This window comes from Tupaia chinensis, unplaced genomic scaffold (genome assembly GCF_000334495.1).
Source record: "Tupaia chinensis unplaced genomic scaffold, TupChi_1.0 Scaffold145147_1, whole genome shotgun sequence".
Lineage (NCBI taxonomy): Eukaryota > Metazoa > Chordata > Mammalia > Scandentia > Tupaiidae > Tupaia > Tupaia belangeri.
Window position 1 is genome coordinate 1370076 of NW_006205007.1, and position 26018 is coordinate 1396093.

The 26018-nt window shown below is 34.2% G+C and overlaps 1 protein-coding gene and 1 pseudogene across 1 annotated transcript in view; both read left to right on the forward strand.

Annotated features, from left to right (window-relative positions):
* The window catches only part of RASA1 (RAS p21 protein activator 1), a gene marked incomplete in the record, with an annotated part of 120605 nt that overhangs the window by 43499 nt on the left and 51088 nt on the right, over nucleotides 1-26018 (forward strand). Inside the window, 7 exon segments of the mRNA XM_014583926.2 lie at nucleotides 170-305; nucleotides 1894-1964; nucleotides 8177-8294; nucleotides 11337-11368; nucleotides 15849-15901; nucleotides 19614-19764; nucleotides 24562-24640. Of these exon segments, the coding sequence (XP_014439412.1) occupies nucleotides 170-305; nucleotides 1894-1964; nucleotides 8177-8294; nucleotides 11337-11368; nucleotides 15849-15901; nucleotides 19614-19764; nucleotides 24562-24640 (640 nt within the window).
* LOC102493960 (ATP synthase-coupling factor 6, mitochondrial-like) lies at nucleotides 831-1880 on the forward strand (annotated as a pseudogene).

Genomic DNA, 26018 nt, shown 5'->3' on the forward strand with positions numbered 1-26018 from the left:
TTACCAAGTAATTACATATAATGAAGATACTAATAAGTGATGATTCTAATAAAGGAATACATTTAAATAGAAGAGAGTTTGAAAAATGGATTTATAAATTTTGTGAAACGTGGTCTTAAAAATTAGTTACAAAGATTCTACTATACTGTGTTTTTTCCTGTTCAAATAGGATTATTGCTATGTGTGGAGATTACTACATTGGTGGAAGACGTTTTTCTTCATTGTCAGACCTAATAGGTTATTACAGTCATGTTTCTTGTTTGCTTAAAGGAGAAAAATTACTTTATCCAGTTGCACCACCAGAGGCAAGTAAAATTTGAATAAAATCTTCTAAAACTTTAATATTTCTCTTTAATAATGGCTTTAGTTCTTTCTTTATCAGGTCTTAGGTTGTATATTATAATACAAGAAGTATTTATTTTTTATGGAATTATTTAATTTTATTTATTACTATTTAATTTGACCAGAGAGAGAGAGAAATAGAAGGAAAGTGAGAAAGTAAGCTGCCAGGTCCAGGACTCGAACCATGGTCAGCCATGTGGAAGTTCAGTGACTTAACCATCATGCCATCTGTTGTATTTAATTCTGGCTGTGCTTTCAGAGCAAACTAACAATTTCTTTTTTTTTTTTTTTAAGTAATTTTTCTGTAATTTTATATTTAAATAAACAGATTATTTTTAGTAATACTGTGGTGATAACCTAATAAATATTATGTAATTATCTGAGGAGTAATGACCAGAGAGAGAGAGAAATAGAAGGAAAGTGAGAAAGTAAGCTGCCAGGTCCAGGACTCGAACCATGGTCAGCCATGTGGAAGTTCAGTGACTTAACCATCATGCCATCTGTTGTATTTAATTCTGGCTGTGCTTTCAGAGCAAACTAACAATTTCTTTTTTTTTTTTTTTAAGTAATTTTTCTGTAATTTTATATTTAAATAAACAGATTATTTTTAGTAATACTGTGGTGATAACCTAATAAATATTATGTAATTATCTGAGGAGTAATTCCTGGTTTCAAAGTATTATTCCTGAAATGCCTTTTAGATCATCAGGAAAGGTAAGTTATGTGGACATTGTAGTTCATTTAAAATCAAATGAACATTCATATTACCTGATAAAAACATATTGGTTACATACTTTTAAAAGAAGTTCCATAAAAGCAGTAACAAACATTACTAGGCTGAGGTATTTAGTAATTGGAATGGGACCGACTGAAATGGCAGCCCACAATGCATTGCGACGGTGGGTGGGGGGAGCGGAGCCAGTGCCGGAAGTAGAACGGTGGCGGCGGCGGTGGCTCTGGCAGCTCAGGACTGAGTTCAAGTAACAAAGAGTCACCATGATTCTTCAGAGACTCTTCAGATTCTCCTCCATCATTCGATCAGCAGTCTCAGTCCATTTGCGGAGGAATATTGTCACAGCAGTGGCATTTAAAAGGAACTTGACCCTGTACAGAAACTGTTTGTGGACAAGATTAGATAATACAAATCTAAGCGACAGGCAACTGGAGGACCTGTTGACACTGGCCCAGAGTATCAGCAAGATCTGGAGAGGGAGCTTTTTAAGCTGAAGCAGATGTATGGTAAAGCAGACGTGAACACATTCCCTAGCTTCAGGTTTGAAGATCCCAAATTTGAAGTCATCGATAAACCCCCGTCCTGAAGAAGTAAAGTAACAATAATCCAGTAATTTGTGATGAGTCAGTTGTACAACTACAGAAGTATCCAAATAAACATTATTTCACAACTGTCAAAAAAAAAGATTAATTGGAATGATTCTGTAGAAGTTTTAAGTATGTGTTTTTATTAGCTTTAACTATGTGAATGTAGCTCCTTTGAAACTGATACAAAAAAGACTTTTTCATAAGTCTTTTTTTTTTTTTAATGGTTTCTAGCCAGTAGAAGATAGAAGGCGGGTGCGAGCAATTCTGCCTTACACGAAAGTACCAGACACAGATGAAATAAGGTATTTTATAATATATTCTCATGTGTAGGCATTTGAAATAAGCATTTGAAAGAGCTAACTTTTGAAGATTTATTGCTTTTGACTGGAAAGGTTTTGGAATTTGAGGACGTAGCGTATATCAAGGTAAAAGTGACTTTCATATTGGACCTGTTGTTCTGTGATTCTGAGTTAGCTTACTGTTTCAACTGTGGATCTGGGTCAGAGCAGTCACTGTAAATATGACAGGAGATATTACTTAGCTTTTGTTACAGAGTCTCTGATAAAGTAAGGAGAATTCTTTTATAATCAACATCCTGATTTTTAAAAAGTTTATTTCATTTATTTCTTGAGAGAGAGCACATGTATAGACAGATAAGTAACCTCAGAAGGGTCTTAACACACTGTAACCATTTCCTTAGCTTCCCAGTGAGCCAGGATTATGAGCATGTATGGGCACATACGGTATGTTTAGGTCAACCCAGGATCCAAACCTGGGCCTCCCATCTGGGTCCACTGTTACCCAATAGCATCTTAACTGCCTGCACCACTGCAGCTATGCCTCTTTTAATTTTTATTACCACATAACATTTATGCCTCAGTTATAAATTATACTCAAATATTAATTAATCTTACATGTTACATAATGAGTGAATGATTTTTATTTATTTATTTTTAGAGGAATTTTTGCTATAGGGTGGGTGCACTTGACAGAGAGACAGAGACAGAGGTCACACAAGCACTTGGGCCCAGTGTGAGTATCAAGGCACTGGATCCAGGACTCAAAACGTAATTGGTCATGTTGGAATCCAGCGCCTTAACCACTTCACTACCTATTGGCCCCGTGAATAACTTTTATACACTCTGATTTGTTAAATAATTTGATAATCAAATACCTTATATAATGTATTTAATTTTCCAATAGAGGTTTTGTTTCGTACTGGTAAAATGTTAAAGCTGCTTCTAGAGAATTAATAATACTGAGTGTGAGTTCCTCCCTGATACCAATAGCTTTTATGGTATTATAAACACAGATTCAGGTGTCTGAGTCTCAAAATAGGAATTCCATTTTTTATGTGAGTATCCTGAGATACTTTTTATTGAAATACTTTTAATTATGATATACATTGGAAAGGCTAATAAAAGAAAGGAGAAAATGCATATAATAAAGGAAAATAGTGATGAACTACAAATCTAGGAATTTTAGATAAGTTGTAAATTCTTACTGGGATGGTTCATCTAGGACAGCGATTCTCAAAAATGTGTTCTATATAATTCTGGATCTCCTCATGACCCACTTATAGGGTCCATGTATTATAAGTGTTCTCCAGAGAAGGAGATTTATTATGAGGAACAGCTTTAGAGGCTAAGAAGACCTAGCATCTGCCATCTTCAGGCTGGAGACACAGGTAACCCAGTGGTATAATTCAGTCCAAGTTCAAAGGACTGAAAACCAGGGGACATAATTTACTTTGAGGGCAGGAGAACATGAGATGAAATGCCTCAAATCACCCTGTGAGGCAGGAAGAAAAGGGCAAATACCTCCTTCCCCTGTTTGTTCTATTCAGACCGTTAGTAGTTTGGGTGATGCCCACCCACATTGGGGAACATGGGATGTCTTCACCAGTAATCCATTGATTTCAATGCTAATCTCATCCAGAGACATCCTCACAAACCCAGAAATAATGTTTAATTTGAGTACTCTGTGGCCCTGTCAAGTTGACACAAAATTAACTGTAAACCATGAGGTTAACTTATTTTAATAATTATACTATCACTTTTTTTTTTTTTTTTTAGTGAGACACTTAAATTGATGGTACAAAAGCAATAGATGGTAAAACTGTTGATACCTGAAGCAGTGGCACTAAAGTGTATGTTTTGTGAGATGAAGTATGAAGTATGTTCTACTGTGTATGTACTAAATTTCATTTGTCTTGACGAGTTGACAGTTGAACTAACCACTGCTTTCGTGCATACCATATTTACTTGAGAGGCAAACCAGTTATTCAGATTCAAGTATTTTGACATTTTTCTGAAAAAGAACAAAGTGAGACTGACTTCAGTAAAAATAAGTGGCAGCTGGGAGTAGCAGTTGGTGTAATGGCTATGTCGCTAAACTACCACGTAGTCAACTGTGGTTCGAGTCCCGGACCCGGTGGCTTAAACTCGTGCCGGCATGTATGTGTACGTGCCCAAGATCCCGAGAGGAGAACGGAGGAGAAGGGATTGCAGTGTGGCCATCCCCCCTGGGGGGTGATTTCTTTCTTTCTTTCTTTCTTTCTTTCTTTTTCTTTCCTTCCTTCCTTCCTTCCTTCCTTCCTTCCTTCCTTCCTTCCTTCCTTCCTTCTTTCCTTCTTTCTTTCCTTCCTTCTTTCCTTTTTTCTTTCCTTCTGGTGAGCACATGCACCCTATAGCAAAAAACCTCTCCAAAAAAAAAAAGAGAGAGAAGTAAAAAAAAAAAAAAAAAATAGTGACAGCTTTTGTTGCTAATGATGACATTTGAATTTTTGAGCAGAAAATTAGTATTTTAAAAGCTTTAAATTGGCCATTAGTAGTTTACAGTTTCCTAAATTAAAACTTTCCTTATGACAAAAAAAAGAAAAAACAAAACTTTTCTTATAAAATCTGTGGTGGTAATAAAGAATGAGATGGTTGGGTAGTGTATAATGTGTTAATAACTGCAATGTTTGCATGCCTTAGAGAACTAATTCTTCCTAAGTGGTCAGTGTGTAATGTTACAGAGTTTTGCATAGTTAAAAGATTCATTAAATGTATGAGGTAGACCAATGGATGTTATTCGAATGAATATAGGAAGTTCACTGATTTCACACTGCAACTAACTTACTGAAAGGATGTATCACCTGTTATGTTTTGGGAAAATATCATAGAATGTAATACATTTTTAGATAAATAATCTAAAAATTCTTACCATTTCCACAACTGCCGATTTGTTGAAGCTATATTTTCTTCATATATGTCTATCAAAAAATATTGTAACAACAGATTTGATGCTGAAACAGATCTAAGAATCTAGCAATTCTCAGTTAAACCAAACATTAGTATATTTGTAAAAATGTAAGTGTAATGGGTAGATTATTATTTTTAAAGGAATTCATAAATATTTTAAAATTTAATATGGGAAATATTAATAGATGTAATTCATCTAAATCAAATCTATTTAGAATATCAATTTTTAGGAGTGTAAAGGGATCCTGAGAGACTGAAAAAAAAAATTGAGAACTGCTGATTTGAGAAGATAGAAATTTAAAGAATTAGAACGTATAAGTTTAATTTGATGATATAAATTTGTATGAAGTTGTGAGTTGTGTTTAATTTTTGTTTTTGAGTTTGCTATAGGGTGTATGTACTTGCCGGAGAGAGACAAGCAAAGGGGGGGGGTGATGAGAAGGCAGCCCCTTGGAGGGACGGCAATGTTGTAATCCTTTTCCTCCATTCTTCTCTTGGGATTTTGAGCACTTGTGTACATGCGCCCAATGTATTTTTCAACCCTCTCTATCCATAACCTAATGGCCTAACTGCTCAGTGGGCCTTGTGAGATCTAGCTGCTTAACTTCTCTGCATCACCTGTTAGCCCAAGGATTTTTTTTATTTTTATGTTTTTGTTTTTTTAAATTTGTACATGCTTGTGAACTTTTTTAAGGTTAAAAATGTATGAAAATTAATGAGACTTAATAAATTTCTATCTAGGGGAGAAAAATTAAAAATATGAAGAATGAGTCTTATATTGTTTGTAATAGTAAGCTTTTTATTTTTTTGGTACATGTTTTAGGAAATTGGTATAACAACAATAACAAAACTTGAAATAAAATCTTTTATGACTGCTTTTGACCAAGAAATGAAATTGGGCCATTATACTTTTATTTTGGCTTTTGTTATACCTATAATGATTTTCTTTAATGTTCTTATTTAGGTGACTGTAGAAAAGAATAATTTATTTAAATGATAAAGTGTGCTGTCATTCAACTAGTGAAATACTAGCTTTTTTTCCATTTTCTTTTCTCTCTCTCTCTCTCTTTTCTCTTCTTTTTTTTTTTTTTTTTTTTTTTTTTAAGATTTCTGTTCTAGGTGATGTGTGCTCACCAGGGAGTGGGAAAGTGAGAAATCACCCACCAGAGGGGTGATCACACTGCAGTTCATTATCCTTAATTCTCCTCTAGTGATTTTGGGCACACATACAAGTGTGCCTTGTAAGATTTTCAAGCTGCTGGATCTGGGACTCAAAACTGTGGTCGGCTATGTGGGAGTCCAGCACCTTCACCATTATGCCACCTGCCGGCCCCAGGATTAGTCATTATTAAGAAAGGTTTAGGGCTGGCAGGTGACCTCTTGGTTAAGGGCGCTGGAATCCTACATGGCCAACTACGGTTTGAGTCCCAGACCTGGTGGCTTGCTTTCTCACTTTTTCTCTCTGTCCCTTTCTGGTCAAATTAAAATAAATAAAATGCATAAATAAATAAAGCTAAATAAAATAATTCTTTAAAAAATAAGTGTTAATGGAATCAGTAATCAAGAATTAATAATCACAGAAGACAGTATTTTGTAATTACTCATATACAGAGTAATATTAACATATACACAAAGTTTTGCTTCCTGAAACTTGTCCAAGAAATAATGAAACTTGAAATAGTCTAGAAAACAAAACATTTCAAGGGTATAGAAAGAGATGTATCCAGTAGAACTTTTTTTGTGAATACTAATACTGAAAAGAAAATTGCTGGAAAATACATGACAGATATGGTTATAGATAATAGGATCAGTGGTAGCATCCAACTAGTCTTGACACTTTAATCGTTCAGAAACATTCTTTCAAGCCTGAAAGGAAAAATTCAAGGAATCACTGTAGTTTATATTCTTGGCAAACATGTTGCCCACATGATTGTGTAGAGGTTGAAAACTTATAGGTTCCGAAAGAAAACTAAACTATCTGCATCCCTCTATTCTGAAATAGATAAGATGCATGCCTTTTGTTCTAGTCTCTTCTTTTGCTTATAAAAGAAAATGTTTGAGTCTGTGTCATTTAAGACAGTAGAAGTTCATTCAGCTCTCTGGAGGTCCAGAGTCTAGGGGCCATGTCTGATGGGGTCTTCTGGCTGCATCATAATATGGCAGAAGGTAGTAGAGCATAGTCTGTGTTCCATGTGTGTGTCTGTTTTAATCTCACTCACTGTCCTTATAAACCTACCAGAAATGAATTAGAGGGACACCACTCTAATCACTTAATCACTCCCAAAGACCCACTTTTCAACACCATGAAAATATTGTTTTGCATAATAACCTTCACTATCCAAGCAAGCTATAAATTTGGAAGGCAGGAGGATATAAAACCATGGCACCTTTCATTATTATTTTTAATTGCTAGAAGGCATTTGTGCTTGTCAGAGAGGGAGGAGGTCAGAGAAAGAGAGAAAGCACCTCCAAGTGTGGGATAGTCATGCTGCAAATCCCTTTTCTCCATTTCTCCTTGCCATCAGGATTTGGGGTACACTCCTGTCCTGGGCTGGGATTTGACTGGTGATTGACCATGTGGTATCTGCTCCTGCTGCACAGAGCTTAACCACTGTGCTACAGGACTGCCCACAGCACTCCCATCTAGTAGTGCCTTCTGATAATATCTCTCTGTATCACTTTCAGAAAAATAATGTTTTATTTGTTGGATAATGGATATCTGAGTGAATTGAAAAGTCCTAATTTTTTTTATAAGGAAAGTGTTGACATAACCATCAACATGATAAAGCAAATTGTGCTTTTCTAAAATGAACTTTTTTTGAAGTAACTATACTTTGTGTTTATATAGTATGCTAGTTACGTTTGTATTTTTTATTTTTATATCTAATCTACATCTGAAAGAGTTATAACTTTGAAATTTAAGTTTTTGAATTAGATTTTCTCAGTTATGTCCCCCAAACCTGCAGTACATATGTAATTAATAACTGTTTATAAAAATTCCAATTTGAATCTTAGTAGTAATTTGGTGATATAGATAGAGGAGGAACCATTATCAAGCTCTTTTTACACATGAGAAGATTAAAATTCATTTTATTTATTAAATGTCTTCAAACTTTTACATGTAAATAATGCCAGAAACTCTTAGAATATTTTAATTGAATTGCTTGTATTTTCTAGTACCATGCCTTCTCTGTGTAATAGTGTATAACTACTCAAACTTCTGGTTTTAAAAATTTTAATTTTAGTAATTTCCTAATTGCTATTTTCAGTTTCTTAAAAGGAGATATGTTCATTGTTCATAATGAGTTAGAAGATGGATGGATGTGGGTTACAAATCTCAGAACAGATGAACAAGGCCTTATTGTTGAAGACCTAGTAGAAGAGGTGGTAAGTTTTGTTCTTTTTTTCTCAATTCCAGATTCTAAATATTTTGCAAAATTTGGGAACTTATCCACAGTCAGGGAAATTTCTGTAAAATGTTTCTTCCTTAATTCATAAGTATAGAGAATTTTTCATTAAAAGGTAATTAGTAAATGATATTTATTTGTAAAGGAAATAATCAAAAAGCATAATATGTAGCTGCCAATCTTCAAAAAGTTTTCATAAAGTTTCTAAGAATTATGTGTTAACATTTGTGCATCTTTTCACCCTTTTTGTCATCTTGATCTTTCTCATAAAACATAAAATCTTAAATGGTTGCACACGTTTGATTTTAGATTCTTCAGCTTCCAAATGCATGTATAATTTTCCAGTAATATTGGGAGAATTCAGTTATATTCCATATATGTTATCACATGGATCTGCATTTTGCAGATTTCCCCTTTTTTTTTTTTCCCTATCATATATTATTCGTCACCTTACCATAGAGTATAAGTTACCATATGCAATTTTAGATATCAGGTCAGCATTTAAGCAATATTTGTACTTCAGAAACAATACTCAGTATCACTGATATATATGAAACATATTTTAATTTTGTAATTTAACTTTTTGTTTTGGATTTCTCCAGCAGGGTGGAATGGTTTTCTGTTATTTTCTACAAACTTCAAAGCTACTGTTTTTAGCTTATGTTATGAGTATGGTTACATGCAGAAATTTATGCTCTGATTATTGCTCCAGGAAGACGATGGAGAATACTTTTCTTTGCCATTAATTTTCTTGTCTGCATATTCTGGGCAGCCAGATCTTGATATATGGAAGTAAAATACATTGAGGAAAGGTAGAAGGGGTTGAAGAAATGGCATCATACATTTCACACTCATTGTCATGTAGTTATTTAGTGGAAGATCTGGTGGGATTACAACTCCTACTAATTCCAACATCAGTATTCTGTATTCCACATTAGGAGAGGTATTTATTCTCCATAGGCAGGAAGCTTTCATACTGGCATATATTACTCTGTTGGTTTTCCTTTAAATTTTTTTGCTTAAAATTTATGTTGGGTTTACCTCTCCCTACTGTACCATTGTCTTCTCTATCCTGCTTATTGAAAGAAATTACTACTGTTGAACTTTCCTTGAGCTCTTGGAAATGTGGATAAAATACAACAAGATAAACTTTAATAAGGATAAGTCAAAGTTACCCAGTGTGTACAGAAAAATAATAAATAATAGCCAAATCTTGGGTAAGGAGAAATGACTATACATCAATATGAAGGATGAAAAAGAAAAAATGACAAATTATTCCTTCAGTATGAGTGAACAATATAGGGTGACTGCTAAATATAAATATAGATACACTTTGCATTAATAGTAGAATAATTCAAAGTTAGAGTTACAAACAATTTTTACTCCAATATATAGAATAATTTAATAGTTTCATTGGAAAATAATTCTGTGCAGATCGTAAAGTCATTTAGACATTGTCTGGATTGTGAAGATGTTTCATATGCTCAATTAGTGGTTGGATTTAAGGAATTTCCACCTCCAAAATTCTGGTTACAGTTTTCCAAGCACATTTGTACATTTATGTCTTTACTCTAGAATATACATTCTGTGAGGACAGGGCTTTTTCTTTCTGATTCACTGTTTTCTAGAATGTCGTCTAGTACTAGTAGGCATTCAGTAAATGTTTGTTAAGTGAATAAATGTCTCTATGACTGTATTTTTACCTCTTCCTTAGAACTCCTGCCCTATTAGACTTGCTTTGTAAAATTGTCACCCTTGTTTAGTTTTATGCCTTCATAGATTTTTAGGCTAAATTGTTTCTTTCTGTGTTTCCAAAGTGCCTTGTTAATTCTGTATTCCATTATATTGTATGAGATTAATTTGTTGTGTAAATGAACTCTTTTGGGACATTCATAGTGCTATAAAAATAAAAACTTTATAAAAATCTAAACTTTTATAGGTTTTTTAGCATACCTCCTATACATGTATATACACAAACACACACACACACACACACCCACATATATATGTGGGTGTGTGTGTGTGTGTGTGTGTGTATTCATTGATTGATTTTAGTTTGATTAGGTATTTAATGAGTGAGGACCAAATTGAGAGAAGTAAACTTTTGTATAGTGAGACTGTTTTTCTACTCTTCATTATTTTTTCAGTGAGAACTCATTGCCAAGTACTCGGACTATATAGTTCAGCAGATACTCAGAATTATATACCCAGCCTTTTCAGTATTTATGTTGGTGGTGGTGGTAGATGTTAACAAAGAATGGCTAAGATTTTAACATACTTATAGCCATTATAAATAGGAATAAAGTAAGATAAAATTCAAAAGTTAGAAAAAGGATATATTTTATAAAGTAAAAGTTGATATTTACTTTTGGTTGCTCAGAATGGTCTCATTGAGGAGATAGTATTTGAGATAAATTCTGACTAGATGGTTTAAGCTTTATCTAGCAAGTAAGAAGTAGTGGGTAAAAAGGACATTCTAAGAATGAAAAGAACAAGCTCCCATGGTGGGAGAATGTAGATTAATAAATAGATATGTGTGACCAGGATATAGATACTTAAAGAGAATTGATAGCATGAGACAGGAAACATAGACTTGAGTAAAGGACTTTGGTTGCAGAATGAGAAATTTGTAGACAGTAGAGATGTAGTAAAGGTTCAGCTTTTAAAAACTTTTTTTGTTTGTTACTTTTTCATACAGGGCATAGCTGCAAGTTGACATTGATAAAGCCTGATTGGAGTGGTGGAGTCGGACACAAAGATAATTTTTACTAGTTTGGCAACTGTACAGATAATTTAAGAAAAAGGGGATGGAAACGTAAATTAGAATAATGGCAACAAGGAGAGAATTGTAAGGGAGGAATAGTGGGAAGATATTTCTTGAATAGAAGCATCTTTTCTCGTGTATGTATAAATAGGAAGAGTAGTGTGGAGAAACATATGAAGATAATGAATTTTATGAATTTTAATAACATGGATTAATAGCTAATTATATAAAATACTGTCTTAATCTCTTCCTTTTTAGGGCCGGGAAGAAGATCCACATGAAGGCAAAATGTGAGTTTGTGTTAACTATTAAAAGTGAAAAAAATATAAGCCTACTAATTGGAAAGCTTTGGCCAAAAACTATTTTAAAATACTTTTTGGACTGACTTGAACATTTTTTAAATTTGGGTCAGAGAATTCATATCTAAATATTTTCTTGAGGATATAGTGACAGTCTTACTTTTTAAATAAAGGGTGGTCTGTACTTACATCCAATTCTTATGTCACTAAATTTAACTTTCCCATATACATTACCTTAATGACATTATGAATGTCACAATTTCTCACTTTTCTATTTACTTTTTTACTGATTATTCATAGTATTTCTGGTCTTCATAGCCATATCTTTTACATATTTTGTGACTGAGGGTTTTTTTGGGGAAAGTCAGAATACTTTTCCCCAAGATTATGGTTCTTCATGATTTTAAGATTCTGCAAGGTATTTCTTTTTATATTCTTTTTAGACTGATTATCTCTGTATATTTTTTCTTTTAAAGATATCATCTGATAATAGCAGTTTATCTTATTTACCTTATTTTAATAGATTTTTCATCGTGTACTATTCAGAAGAATACCTTTTCTCTTTACATTGTGTCAGCATTCATGGATACAGTTTAAGGCCAGCCTCAGTGTTTACTTTTTCTGTTTTCTAGCCATTAAAACATAAAGGCATTAAGTCAGATAAGCCATTTGCTGTCACCTTACTTAGTTTCCCACCCGTTAAGTAAAATATTTTCTGAATAAGATATTTTCTGAGTTCATATTTCTTATTGTTCCATATAGTTACAAATAAACTCCAGAAATGAGGTTGTACCTTGTTGATTATATTAGTTTGAATCTCCAAGTGTATGGAACCATTTATCTACTGTCAGAAAATAAACACTGTAAGCATGGTAATAAATGGCTCCTGATGTTCACTCTTGGTGTTAGGGAAGGCAATAGGAAGTAGAAAACTAGAAAGTACATGTTACAGTGTGACTGTAATTGACACGTGCAACAGTGTGAGTCTGGTGTTGTGTAATCCTGATTTTTAAGAAAATTATAGATCTAGATTTTTATCTCTATTTTAGATAATAGCACAGATTATTTTTTAAATTTTAAAATGTAAGTTGAACACCAATAAATATGGTTTATTTAAAATACATCCAGTTTTTTCCTCAGTGTAAAGTAGAAATTCCACTTTTACTGGGAAGTCTTTTGTTACTTAAATTGTCCTCTATAACATCTACCAGTACCTATTGAACTTAAATCAATGATAAAACTTTGAATTTGCTCCCTTTTTCCTCCATGTAGGTATCATGTCCTGATCTTTTCTATTCTTTTTTTTTTTTTTTTTAAGTTTTTTTGCCATAGGGCATGTGTTCTTGCCAGAGACAGAGAAAGGGAAAAGTGAGAAATCACCTCTCCAGGGGGGATGGCCACGCTGCAGTCTTTTCTCCTTCATTATTCCTTTTGGGCTTTGGGCACATACGCACATGTGCCTGTTTTGACACTACTGGTCCGGGACATTTGGCCATAGCCATGTGGAAATCTAGCTTATTTTTTTTCTTTCTTTTTTTTTTTTTTTGTAGAGACAGAGAGCTAGAAAGCGAGAAATCACCCCCTGGGGGTGATGGCCATGCTGCAATCCCTTCTCCTCCATTCTCTCTGGATCTTGGGCACGCACACACGCACCCAGCCTGAGTTTAAGCCACCAGGTCCAGGACTCGGAACTGCAGTCAGCTACATGGGAGTTCAGCGACATAGCCATTATGCTAACTGCTGGTCCCGAAATCTAGCTTGTTAACCACCACAGGCTCCTGGCCCTGTCCTGATCATTTTATCTCCTAAGATTTTTCTGGAATGTCTAACTTCTTCTCAATCTTAAATCTGTATGCTAATTCAGGCTTTTATCATCTCTTACCAAGTCTTGATGTAGGAGTGTAACTTCCAAGTTATCCTTCCTTGACTTTTCTTTTTTTGATAGAGAGAGATTTTTGCTATAAAAATGTGTGTGTGTGCCTGCCAGACTTCAGAGACAGAGAGACAAAGAGACAAAGTGAGAAATCACACACACACCCCCAGCAGTGATGGCAATACTACAATCCCTTCTTTTCTGTTCGCCTCTCGGGATTTTTGGCACAAATGCACATGTGCCTAGTGTGAGTTTTAAGCCACTGCATCCAGGACTTGAGCCCTGATCAACTACATAAAAATCCAGTGATTTAAGCATTACATCATCTGCTGGTCTCATCTCCCTTGACTTTTTAATCTCTTTTTTTTTTCTTTTTTTTTTTCATTTTTGGAGAGGTTTTTGCTATAGGACGTGTGTGCTTGCCAGAAAGACAGAGAGAGAAAGAGACAGAAAACGAGAAATCACCCCCCAGGGGGGATGGCCACGCCACAATTCCTTCTCCTCCGTTCTCCTCTCGGGATCTTAGGCACACACGCACATGCTCCCGGCATGAGTTTAAGCCACCAGGTCCAGGACTCAAACCGCGGTTGACTACGTGGGAGTCCAGCGACATAACCATTACGCTAACTGCTGGTCTCACTTTTTAATCTCTTCAGATCCTTTCTTCCAATAACCAGAATGATCTACCTAAAACACATCATAAAATCCTTAACTGATTTTCTACCACATTTACCGTAGCAGAACCTAAAAAGACCATCTGTGATCTGGCTCTTTATGTCCTTTACTAGTCATAATTTATTTATGTTATTTCTGGTTATTTGTGGTTTTATACTCTTTAGTTTGTGGGTCTTCAAATTCAGTATTCTGTTTTTCCCCTTTATACCAATACTCAAACACCACCTCAGTCCAGAATGCCCCTCCATTCATACAGACTTATTTATCACTCTTCCTGGGAAGTTATCCTTTGACTTTTCTTTGCATTAAGAATTGGTGCCATCGGGACCAGCAGTTAGCGTAATGGCTGTGTCACTGGACTCCCATGTTGTCGACCATGGTTTGAGTCCCAGACCCGGTGGCTTAAACTCACGCCGGGCACGTGTGCGTGTGTACCCAAGATCCCGAGAGGAGGATGGAGGAGAAGGGATTGCAGCGTGACCATCTCCCTTGGGGAGTGATTTCTTGCTTTCTGTCTCTCTTTCTGGCAAGCATGTGTGCCCTATAGCAAAAAACCTCTCCAAAAAAAAAAAAAAAAGAATTGTTGCCATTCTTCATTACTCCAAAAATGTCCTTGGAGCATAGTCTGTTGCTGTTCTTATCTCTTCTACAATTTTTTTTGTCCGTCTTTGTTTTTGTTTTTGTCCTCTTTTTTTTTTTTTTTTTTTTTTTACTTTTTTGAGAGGTTTTTGCTATAGGGCACGTGCGTTCACCGGAAACACAGAGAAACAGACAGAAAGCGAGAAATAACCCCCCTGGGGAATGGCAACACTGTCATCCCTTCTCCTCCATTCTCCTCTTGGGAATTTGAGCAGACATACACACACGCCCAGAGTGAGGTTAAGCTGTCAGGTTCAGGACTTGAATTGAGGTCGACTACGTGGGAGTTCAGCGATGTAACCATTATGCCATCTGCTGGTCCCCTCTATATCGTCTTTATTCAGTAACCACTACTTAATCTACTGATCCTATATTTTTATAATTTACCACTAATACTATAGATAATTTATAGCATGGACAACCTTTAAACTTGTACTGCTATATTTTAGAATATGTGTATGTTTTAGTCTTGTAATATACTTACTTTCCAAGCTGATCTTTTATTAATAATAGAAAGATCTGGAATTGCCACTTGGTATTAAAATGCATTAATCAGCAAGATAAATATAGGCCTTCAGGTAAATAAGGAGATTTTAAGTACTTCAATGACCAGTAGTTAATTATTTAAACAGATGTATCATTTTACTTGAAGGTAAAATTTAAATACTTTAGTTATTATATGCTGTATATATTGACTATAAGGTCATTTAATATTTCTAAAGGCTTAATTTCACAACACAGGCTATAAAACACTTTAGCAATTAAGTTTGATAGGCAGTTAGCTCAAGTGGAATTAGGAACACTAAGTTCTTTGAGTTCTTGATGTTAGTATCCAGTCTCTCATTGCCCAGTCTCATTTTCTGACTTTCAGTAAACTGCATCACTATCTTGATTTTAAAATTCACTTTGAGAGAAATAAGAGGAAAAATTAATTTATTAAATTTTTTCTGGATAATTCTAGAGTGGGCTCTATATATACTGCTCTCCCCTTCATCCCCTCAAAAGAAAAAAGACCTATGTACTAAGGATGTAACAGCAGTTTGTTATTATTGGTATTAAAAATCATTGTTATTTTTGTCATTAAAAACTATCATTGGTAATTAACATGGAAATCAGTTTTTATTTGATAGTGCCTAGTTTTTCTGTATCTTGTTAAATTTAAGCATAAATATCGTAATTTAAATGTAATAGTAATGAGATAATTTGATTGCATTTTGCACTTTTGATCGTATAATAAGAGCAAAAAGGACTTTTGATTTATATATCTAATCTATTCTCTTTAAGATGGTTCCATGGGAAGATTTCCAAACAAGAAGCTTATAATTTACTAATGACAGGTATTTGTATATTTACTTGCCTTACTAATGTCTTTATTTTTTAAAAAATAAAGAAGTGAACCAACCATTTGTAATGTATTTTGCCTTTAGCATTCAGTTAACGTTTGTGCATACTATAATTTCTTATAAAAGACATAAGCTGATAGCTTCTGTATTTGATAACTGATGTCTTTTGTATTTGTTTTTATTTGAATCAAATATGTAGTATAAAAGTAAGAAAAAAGGACATTTTTCTTGTTTTAGACCCCTGACTTTTTTGAGAGGTTTTTGCTATAGGGCACGTGCGTTCACCGGAAACACAGAGAAACAGACAGAAAGCGAGAAATAACCCCCCTGGGGAATGGCAACACTGTCATCCCTTCTCCTCCATTCTCCTCTTGGGAATTTGAGCAGACATACACACACGCCCAGAGTGAGGTTAAGCTGTCAGGTTCAGGACTTGAATTGAGGTCGACTACGTGGGAGTTCAGCGATGTAACCATTATGCCATCTGCTGGTCCCCTCTATATCGTCTTTATTCAGTAACCACTACTTAATCTACTGATCCTATATTTTTATAATTTACCACTAATACTATAGATAATTTATAGCATGGACAACCTTTAAACTTGTACTGCTATATTTTAGAATATGTGTATGTTTTAGTCTTGTAATATACTTACTTTCCAAGCTGATCTTTTATTAATAATAGAAAGATCTGGAATTGCCACTTGGTATTAAAATGCATTAATCAGCAAGATAAATATAGGCCTTCAGGTAAATAAGGAGATTTTAAGTACTTCAATGACCAGTAGTTAATTATTTAAACAGATGTATCATTTTACTTGAAGGTAAAATTTAAATACTTTAGTTATTATATGCTGTATATATTGACTATAAGGTCATTTAATATTTCTAAAGGCTTAATTTCACAACACAGGCTATAAAACACTTTAGCAATTAAGTTTGATAGGCAGTTAGCTCAAGTGGAATTAGGAACACTAAGTTCTTTGAGTTCTTGATGTTAGTATCCAGTCTCTCATTGCCCAGTCTCATTTTCTGACTTTCAGTAAACTGCATCACTATCTTGATTTTAAAATTCACTTTGAGAGAAATAAGAGGAAAAATTAATTTATTAAATTTTTTCTGGATAATTCTAGAGTGGGCTCTATATATACTGCTCTCCCCTTCATCCCCTCAAAAGAAAAAAGACCTATGTACTAAGGATGTAACAGCAGTTTGTTATTATTGGTATTAAAAATCATTGTTATTTTTGTCATTAAAAACTATCATTGGTAATTAACATGGAAATCAGTTTTTATTTGATAGTGCCTAGTTTTTCTGTATCTTGTTAAATTTAAGCATAAATATCGTAATTTAAATGTAATAGTAATGAGATAATTTGATTGCATTTTGCACTTTTGATCGTATAATAAGAGCAAAAAGGACTTTTGATTTATATATCTAATCTATTCTCTTTAAGATGGTTCCATGGGAAGATTTCCAAACAAGAAGCTTATAATTTACTAATGACAGGTATTTGTATATTTACTTGCCTTACTAATGTCTTTATTTTTTAAAAAATAAAGAAGTGAACCAACCATTTGTAATGTATTTTGCCTTTAGCATTCAGTTAACGTTTGTGCATACTATAATTTCTTATAAAAGACATAAGCTGATAGCTTCTGTATTTGATAACTGATGTCTTTTGTATTTGTTTTTATTTGAATCAAATATGTAGTATAAAAGTAAGAAAAAAGGACATTTTTCTTGTTTTAGACCCCTGTCCCGTTACCCAAAAGTAACACGAGATGACAATTTTTTGCTGCTAGTAGGTTTTTGTGTCTGTATGTGTCACCCCTACACATGCATACACTTAGGGGAGCATACAACACACTCTAATCATGTTAGGGTATATATTGTACAATCATGCCATATGTAGATATAAATTTTCATTATTCCTTACATTATGTAAAAATTATAATTTACCAGTCTACTGTGAAAAGAGAGAGTGTTATTTTCATTCTTTTGCTATTCAGCTATAGTATTCATTCTCGTATTTATCTTTATGCATTTGTGAAATTGTATTATTAAGTCTTATTTAAAATGTATTTTAACATTTCCCAAAATGCTTGCAGTTATATAGAAATGCAAATTAAAAATTGACTTATAGGTTTATTTAAATTAAAAACCTTATCCTGCTGTTGCTTTATTCTTACTAAATATTTGAGGATGAATTAATTTAACAAGTAAGTAAGCCACATCTTATAAAGATTTGAGACACATTTAGTTTGTGGTATATAATTTAGAAGTCTTAGTTCATTAATAACTATTATTCACTACTTTTTGTATTAGGTGAAATAGAGTCTTGTGGTGAATAAACTGCTGATTATTAAAAATTTGAGCTGAATTGACTTAAGCCAAAAGGCATTGCACTTTATTTTTTTTGAGAGGTTTTTGTTATAGGGCACACGTGCTCGCCAGAGAGACAGAAAGTGAGAAATCACCCCCAGGGGAGATGGCCATGCCACAATCCCTTCTCCTCCATTCTCCTCTCAGGATCTTGGGCATGCACGCACACATGCCCAGAGTGGGTTTTAAGCCACCTGGTCCGGGACGCGAACCATGGTCTACTACGTGGGAGTCCAGCGACATAGCCATTACGCTAACTGCTGGTCCCAAGGCATTGCACTTTAAACTAATACTTTTCTCTTGAAAGATTTGAAAGTTTTTGAAGTGCTTAATTGTATTGTGAGGATATAGGTTAAGTATGTTTAAAAAAAAAAAAATTTCAGGGATCAGCAGTTAGCATAATGGCTGGGTTGCTGGTCTCTCATGTAGTCGACCACGGTTTGAGTCCCGGACCCGGTGGCTTAAACTCACGCTGGGTGTGTGTTTGTGCGTGCCCAAGATCCCGAGAGGAGAATGGAGGAGAACGGATTGCGGCGATGTGGCCATCCCCTGGGGAGCGATTACTCGCTTTCTGTCTCTCTGGCTTTCTGGTGAGCGCATGCGCCCTATAGCAAAAACCTCTCCAAAAAAAAAAAAAAAAAGACTTAAATAGAGAAAAAGCATCTCAGTAATAAGAGTAACTGCTGACTGAAGATATCAAAGAGTTCTCTAGTATTAGTATGAAAATACTTAATATATGATAATTTGCTTGCACTTGTCTTTTCAGGATCATGCCTGTCGGATATAATATATGCATATGTATTGATTTTGTTAATGTACACACATATTTTAGTTGTTTTGAATCTACCTTTATAAACGTTTGAAGATATTCTCCTATATTATAGTCATTACTTTTTAATAATTAGTTAGAAAACACTGAGAAAATACAGTGTTACTAGGCAAAATTAGTTTTAACTTCTTAGAATCTTATTAAGGGGATTTACAAATAGAATGTAGCAGTTCTGGTCAGAATCTTCTAACAGCAGTTATGTTTTATTCCCAAGTTATAACAGGTGTAGAGAATATTCACCAGAATTTATTGCTACACAGTTTCTGCTCTGTATTTATGTAATAAAGCTGATAAGCTATGTCAGAGATACAGCAGACAAGGAACATGGATGGTTTAAACCAGAAAATACAGAAAAAGATCTTAAAATTATCTTAACAATTAGTTTCTAGTAGAAATTCATACATGTTCATTTCTTTGTAATTATACTGCTTAACACTTTTTCTCTTTTATTTGATAATTAGGAAATAAAATTAATGGCTTAATTTTTTACAGTTGGTCAAGTCTGCAGTTTTCTTGTGAGGCCCTCAGATAATACTCCTGGTGATTATTCACTTTATTTCCGGACCAATGAAAATATTCAGCGATTTAAAATATGTCCAACACCAAACAATCAGTTTATGATGGGAGGCCGATATTATAACAGGTAAATTGTGAGAAATCTTCAGTTATCTCTTAACTTTTGGCAAAAGTAGTTGAAATCTTGATAACATATTGGGCTGTCATTAAAGTCAAGATGCATATTTGCGTAGAAAAATACATCATGACTTTTTCAAGGAGCCAACAGTATATCAGATTAAAATTACATAAATGTTTGCAACCTTTTAAAAGTACAAAACATTCAACCTAATTCAGTAGTGATCATGTCTAAGACTTCTTTAGACATTGTCAAATGTGAATATAAATAACTTGTTTTCTTCCAAAATAATAATGTGATTTCTTTTATTATTAATACATAAGTTATTTTCAACAAATTTTCTCAGTCCATATATTATCTGCAGGAGGAACAAAACATCTAATTTAAGAACAAAAAACTATTTTACATTCTTTTATCAGTGAAACATTTTAATTTAAAAAATTCTGTTAAGGTAATTGGGTTGTTCTGAAGTTAATATTTCTTCTTTATAGTTATGGGTTCCTGCTGTTTACTTTCAAAATAAACTCTTAGCTTGTCTTAGAACCCAGAATGAATTTTAGTTCCTTGATAGGAAGATAAGTTAATAGAGGAAACCATATGATAGTATGTATTTTATTTTATTTTTAAAAAGATTTTCGTCCTAGGACATGTACACTGGCCTGGAGAGAAAGTAAAAATCACCCCTAATGGGGAATGGCTATACCATAATCCACTGACCTCCATTCTCCTTTTGGGATTTTGGGGCATGCATGCACATTCACCTGCCCGGATGTTTTTCAAACTACTGGGTCTCAGACTCAAACCACAAATTCAGCCATGTGGGATCCAGCACCTTAACCCCTGTGTCCCCCGCTGGCCTAGAATATTTTATTTTTTTTAAATAGTAATTCTTTTATTTTTGAATGTAAACATTTTCCCATACCTGATAACTCTAGATTAGCACTGTTTTCCTCTTTTGTAGGTTGGCATAATCATGTTCTAAAATACTAACATTTTCCTAGTTTAATCCCTTAATACCACAGCAGCATTCTCCATCCCAATTAAAATTCCTCTCAATTTCAGCTTGATTTTTAAGTGTGTACACATCTAGCAGCTGGTTTATCTGCTTAAAAGAACAAGAAAACAAAAACAAGTTCTTCTAGTTCCTTGCCATAAGTTTGGTGGACTGCTATAAGATATTAAGAAAAAGATGTATGACTAGGCAGTTGAACCCTTTTGTGTACCTTATTTATGAGGGTACTTAAGAAATTTCATGGAAAATTCAATTAAAGTACCAGTTTATTTTAGTACAAAAAATTTTTTAAATTCAAGCCAGCCTTGATCTGACATGGTTCGAATCCTGGCTCTGGTGCCTTAAAAAACAAACTGGACTTGTGTGTTTGCCAAAATCCTGACAGGATGGAGAAACAGAGAAGGGACTATACCCCCATTGTGGGAGGGGGGTGCTTTTTATCTCTCTGGCAAGCACACATGGTTCTGTCAGTAAAAAAGAGAGAGAACAAAAGGATAAAAATTCATGCATAGTTTTTTCTTAACACACATTTTCCATGAACCTTTCGAAGACTCTTGCTGTAATGTACTTTTCTGCATTATAATCTGAGCTCTAGATATCCCCATTAAAAATCCAGCCAGCTGCAATTTGAGTTCTTTATGAAAGTAATTTTTCCATTGTCTAGTTTTCTAGAGATTTGGAACATATAAAATGATAAATTGAAAACATGTTCTTAATTGAATTAATATTCATATTGATAATTTTTAAAGATAAAATAATTTATGTAGATTTGTTGTTTTGGGAAGTTCATTTATTAAACTTCCTTAAGATACCTACATTCTGCGAAGATGGACATTCTTCTTATATAGTGGAGGTATTCAGTAAAACATATAAAGATTGTCTCTGTTGATAAAGACTACAGTGAATAAGAAGAAAGAAGTATTTGAAGTACATTTCTTTCCAAATTATTGCTTATCAGTCTGCTTGCAAAATGAAGATTTCTTTTTTTTTTTTTTTTTTAAAGAGGTTTTTGCTTTAGGGTGCATGAGCTTGCCAGAAAGACAGAGAGAGATCAGACTCAAACCACAAATTCAGCCATGTGGGATCCAGCACCTTAACCCCTGTGTCCCCCGCTGGCCTAGAATATTTTATTTTTTTTAAATAGTAATTCTTTTATTTTTGAATGTAAACATTTTCCCATACCTGATAACTCTAGATTAGCACTGTTTTCCTCTTTTGTAGGTTGGCATAATCATGTTCTAAAATACTAACATTTTCCTAGTTTAATCCCTTAATACCACAGCAGCATTCTCCATCCCAATTAAAATTCCTCTCAATTTCAGCTTGATTTTTAAGTGTGTACACATCTAGCAGCTGGTTTATCTGCTTAAAAGAACAAGAAAACAAAAACAAGTTCTTCTAGTTCCTTGCCATAAGTTTGGTGGACTGCTATAAGATATTAAGAAAAAGATGTATGACTAGGCAGTTGAACCCTTTTGTGTACCTTATTTATGAGGGTACTTAAGAAATTTCATGGAAAATTCAATTAAAGTACCAGTTTATTTTAGTACAAAAAATTTTTTAAATTCAAGCCAGCCTTGATCTGACATGGTTCGAATCCTGGCTCTGGTGCCTTAAAAAACAAACTGGACTTGTGTGTTTGCCAAAATCCTGACAGGATGGAGAAACAGAGAAGGGACTATACCCCCATTGTGGGAGGGGGGTGCTTTTTATCTCTCTGGCAAGCACACATGGTTCTGTCAGTAAAAAAGAGAGAGAACAAAAGGATAAAAATTCATGCATAGTTTTTTCTTAACACACATTTTCCATGAACCTTTCGAAGACTCTTGCTGTAATGTACTTTTCTGCATTATAATCTGAGCTCTAGATATCCCCATTAAAAATCCAGCCAGCTGCAATTTGAGTTCTTTATGAAAGTAATTTTTCCATTGTCTAGTTTTCTAGAGATTTGGAACATATAAAATGATAAATTGAAAACATGTTCTTAATTGAATTAATATTCATATTGATAATTTTTAAAGATAAAATAATTTATGTAGATTTGTTGTTTTGGGAAGTTCATTTATTAAACTTCCTTAAGATACCTACATTCTGCGAAGATGGACATTCTTCTTATATAGTGGAGGTATTCAGTAAAACATATAAAGATTGTCTCTGTTGATAAAGACTACAGTGAATAAGAAGAAAGAAGTATTTGAAGTACATTTCTTTCCAAATTATTGCTTATCAGTCTGCTTGCAAAATGAAGATTTCTTTTTTTTTTTTTTTTTTAAAGAGGTTTTTGCTTTAGGGTGCATGAGCTTGCCAGAAAGACAGAGAGAGATAGAGAGATAGAAAGTGAGAAATCGCCCCTAGGTGGGGATGGTCATGCCACAATCCCTTCTCCTTTCAGGATCTTGGGCATGCACACACATGCGCCCAGTGTGAGTTTTAAGCCACCGGGTCCAGGACTTGAACTGTGATTGACTACATGGGAGTCCAGCAACATAGCCATTATGCCAACTGCTGGTCCCACGGATTTTTTTAAAAAAGTTAAATATATGCTAATATAATGGATTAACTATTCCTCTAAATTTCTGACTTTTAGATTTTTTTATTCCTTACAGATTTGTTTCTTACTGTTCAGAGGTACTGTTGTTTCTAGTTTTAATATCTCTTTTTTTTTTTTTTTTTTTTAAGGCAGACCATAATTATATACATCTGAGGCCTGGAAAGCTGTTTTAGAAATACATATTGCATTTCAGCACGGATGTCAATATTATAGTGATTCCTAAGAAGTAATTTCTAGGAGCATACATTTTTGTGATTATCTTTAGTTGTTTAGATACAGATTTGTAGGTAAAATTATTCAGTAAATCTATTTAACAGCCATTTTCTAGCTGTTCTGTCTTCCCATTAACTGTACATTGGACTTTTGGTTGCAGTTACATTTTCTTCATTTAGAAACTGTTGCAACATAACTTTAACATTCCTATATTCAAAATTTTAGAAAAGTAAGACAGGCATATAACAGCAGATTTAGTTCAGCAAACATATTTTCACTAATCTATATTATAAAATATACTGTATAGACCCGCATATTTAAACTAAAGAAAAAGATAATATTTTTACATTATTGATGCTCAGGTCTATTAGAAATGATGATTTGGGGCCAGAAAGTGACATGGTGGTTAAGGGTGCTAGATTCTCATATGGCCAACCATGGTTTGAGTCCCAGACCTGGTGGCTTGCTTTCTCACTTTCTCACTCTCACTTTGTCCCTCACTGGTCAAACTAAACAAAAATAAGTAAATAAATAAATAATTCTTTTAAAAAAATTATTGTTTATAGACTGATAAATTCAGTGTATCTACATATATGCCTGGAAATCAGCAACAGAGTAATTGAGGTGGAGGTGGAGAGGTAAGAGGGGGATTTGGTTAGAGCTTAAAGATGATTAACTTTTACCTAGGTTTCAAAAAGAGGAGTGTACAATTTTATGTACTTATAAGCTTTACTGAAATTAAAGTACAACACATGGTGTCTCTGGAAAATCACATTAATTTTGGGTTGGCCTTGAAATGCAATGGTTAAATGCTGTATATTTAGAGTATATGACTAACTGCAGTTGGTAACATTTGTGTTTTCTATAATAGTATGACTATTAAAATTATTTATTCCCTTAACATATCAGGTTTTGTGCTTTTAAAAAAATTGACTAATAATCCTTGGTAACTGGGTTTATGTGTATTTTAGAAGGTCTGTACTTTTTATGAGATAAATTATGTCAGTGTTAGTAATTTTTATTTTAACAGCATCGGAGACATCATAGATCACTATCGAAAAGAACAGATTGTTGAAGGATATTATCTTAAGGAACCTGTACCAATGCAGGTCAGTGTGGTTTTTTCTTCTGCAGTAATTTTTATTTTATTTTAATATTCATTTTGGTGATGTACATGTTTAAAATGGAATAAAATATAAACCTGCACATTATTTAGATTCTTTCAGAATGTGAATTGTAAGAGAAACTCAGTTTTCTTTTCTTTTTTTTTTTTTTTTGAGAGGTTTTTCCTATAGGGTGCGTGCGCTTGCCAGACAGACAGAGAGACAGACAGACAGAAAGTGAGAAATCACCCCCCAGGGAGGATGGCCACACCGCAATCCCTTCTCCTCCATTCTCCTCTTGGGATCTTGTGCACACACGCACACGTGCCCGGTGTGAGTTTTAAGCCACCGGGTCTAGGATGCGAACCGCGGTTGACTACATGGGAGTCCAGCGACATAGCCATTACACTAACTGCTGGTCCCAAGAAACTCAGTTTTTATGTAAGCTGATTCTTTTTTGTTTTCGAAGAGGTTTTTGCTATAGGGCACATGTGCTCACCAGAAAGACAGAGAGAGATAGACAGAAAGCAAGAAATCATCCCCCAGGGGGAAGGCCACGCTGCAATCCCTTCTCCTCCATTCTCCTCTCGGGATCTTGGGCATGCACGCACACACGCCCGGTGTGAGTTTAAGCCTCCAGGTCAGGGATGCGAACCATGGTCGACTACATGGGAGTCCAGCGACATAATCATTATGCCATCTGCTGGTCTCGCTGATTCTGTTAATAGATCATTTGAAATTTTTTTAAAGCTTTTGAGAATAGGACTAGAAACCAAATTGCAAGGTCAAGGAATGAGTTTGTGGAGGCAGAATTGGAAATGGTGAGAATAAACCACAGCCAGGCTTACCTAGGTAAGCTTTGTAAGTAAAGAAAAGAAATGAAAAATAACGATAGAAGAGAATTAGGGCCAAGTGGAATTTAAATTTGTTACTTTGTTTGCCTATAATTTTATGGTGACAAAGTTTGAGCATGTCTGTGTTCTCTTAGTAAAATACTATCGTAAACAGGACAGTGGTAGTGTGAGGCGGGAATGGATGGGGCAGTTCTTGATAAACAAGGTCTTACAGAAGGCAAGAATGAATAAAAAATTCAGATTATAAGAGGATACAATGGCCTTGAACAGGTGAGCCTGGTAAATATTAGTTACTTAATGCATAGATAATTCACCTCTGTTCCTTGCCTAACCCATACATAGCAGGGTTAGATAAAGTCCTTTAAAAAGTGATGATGAATTTTCCTCTGTGGAACTGGTGTTACTGATATACCAAGTTTATAATGAAGCATTGTGGAAGAGATTTTTTGGTACAGCTGAAGTTGTATAGCAATTTGTAAGTGTATTTAGTTTCTCAGTTTTGTTCTCCCTAACAAGTTAATTCCAGGTAG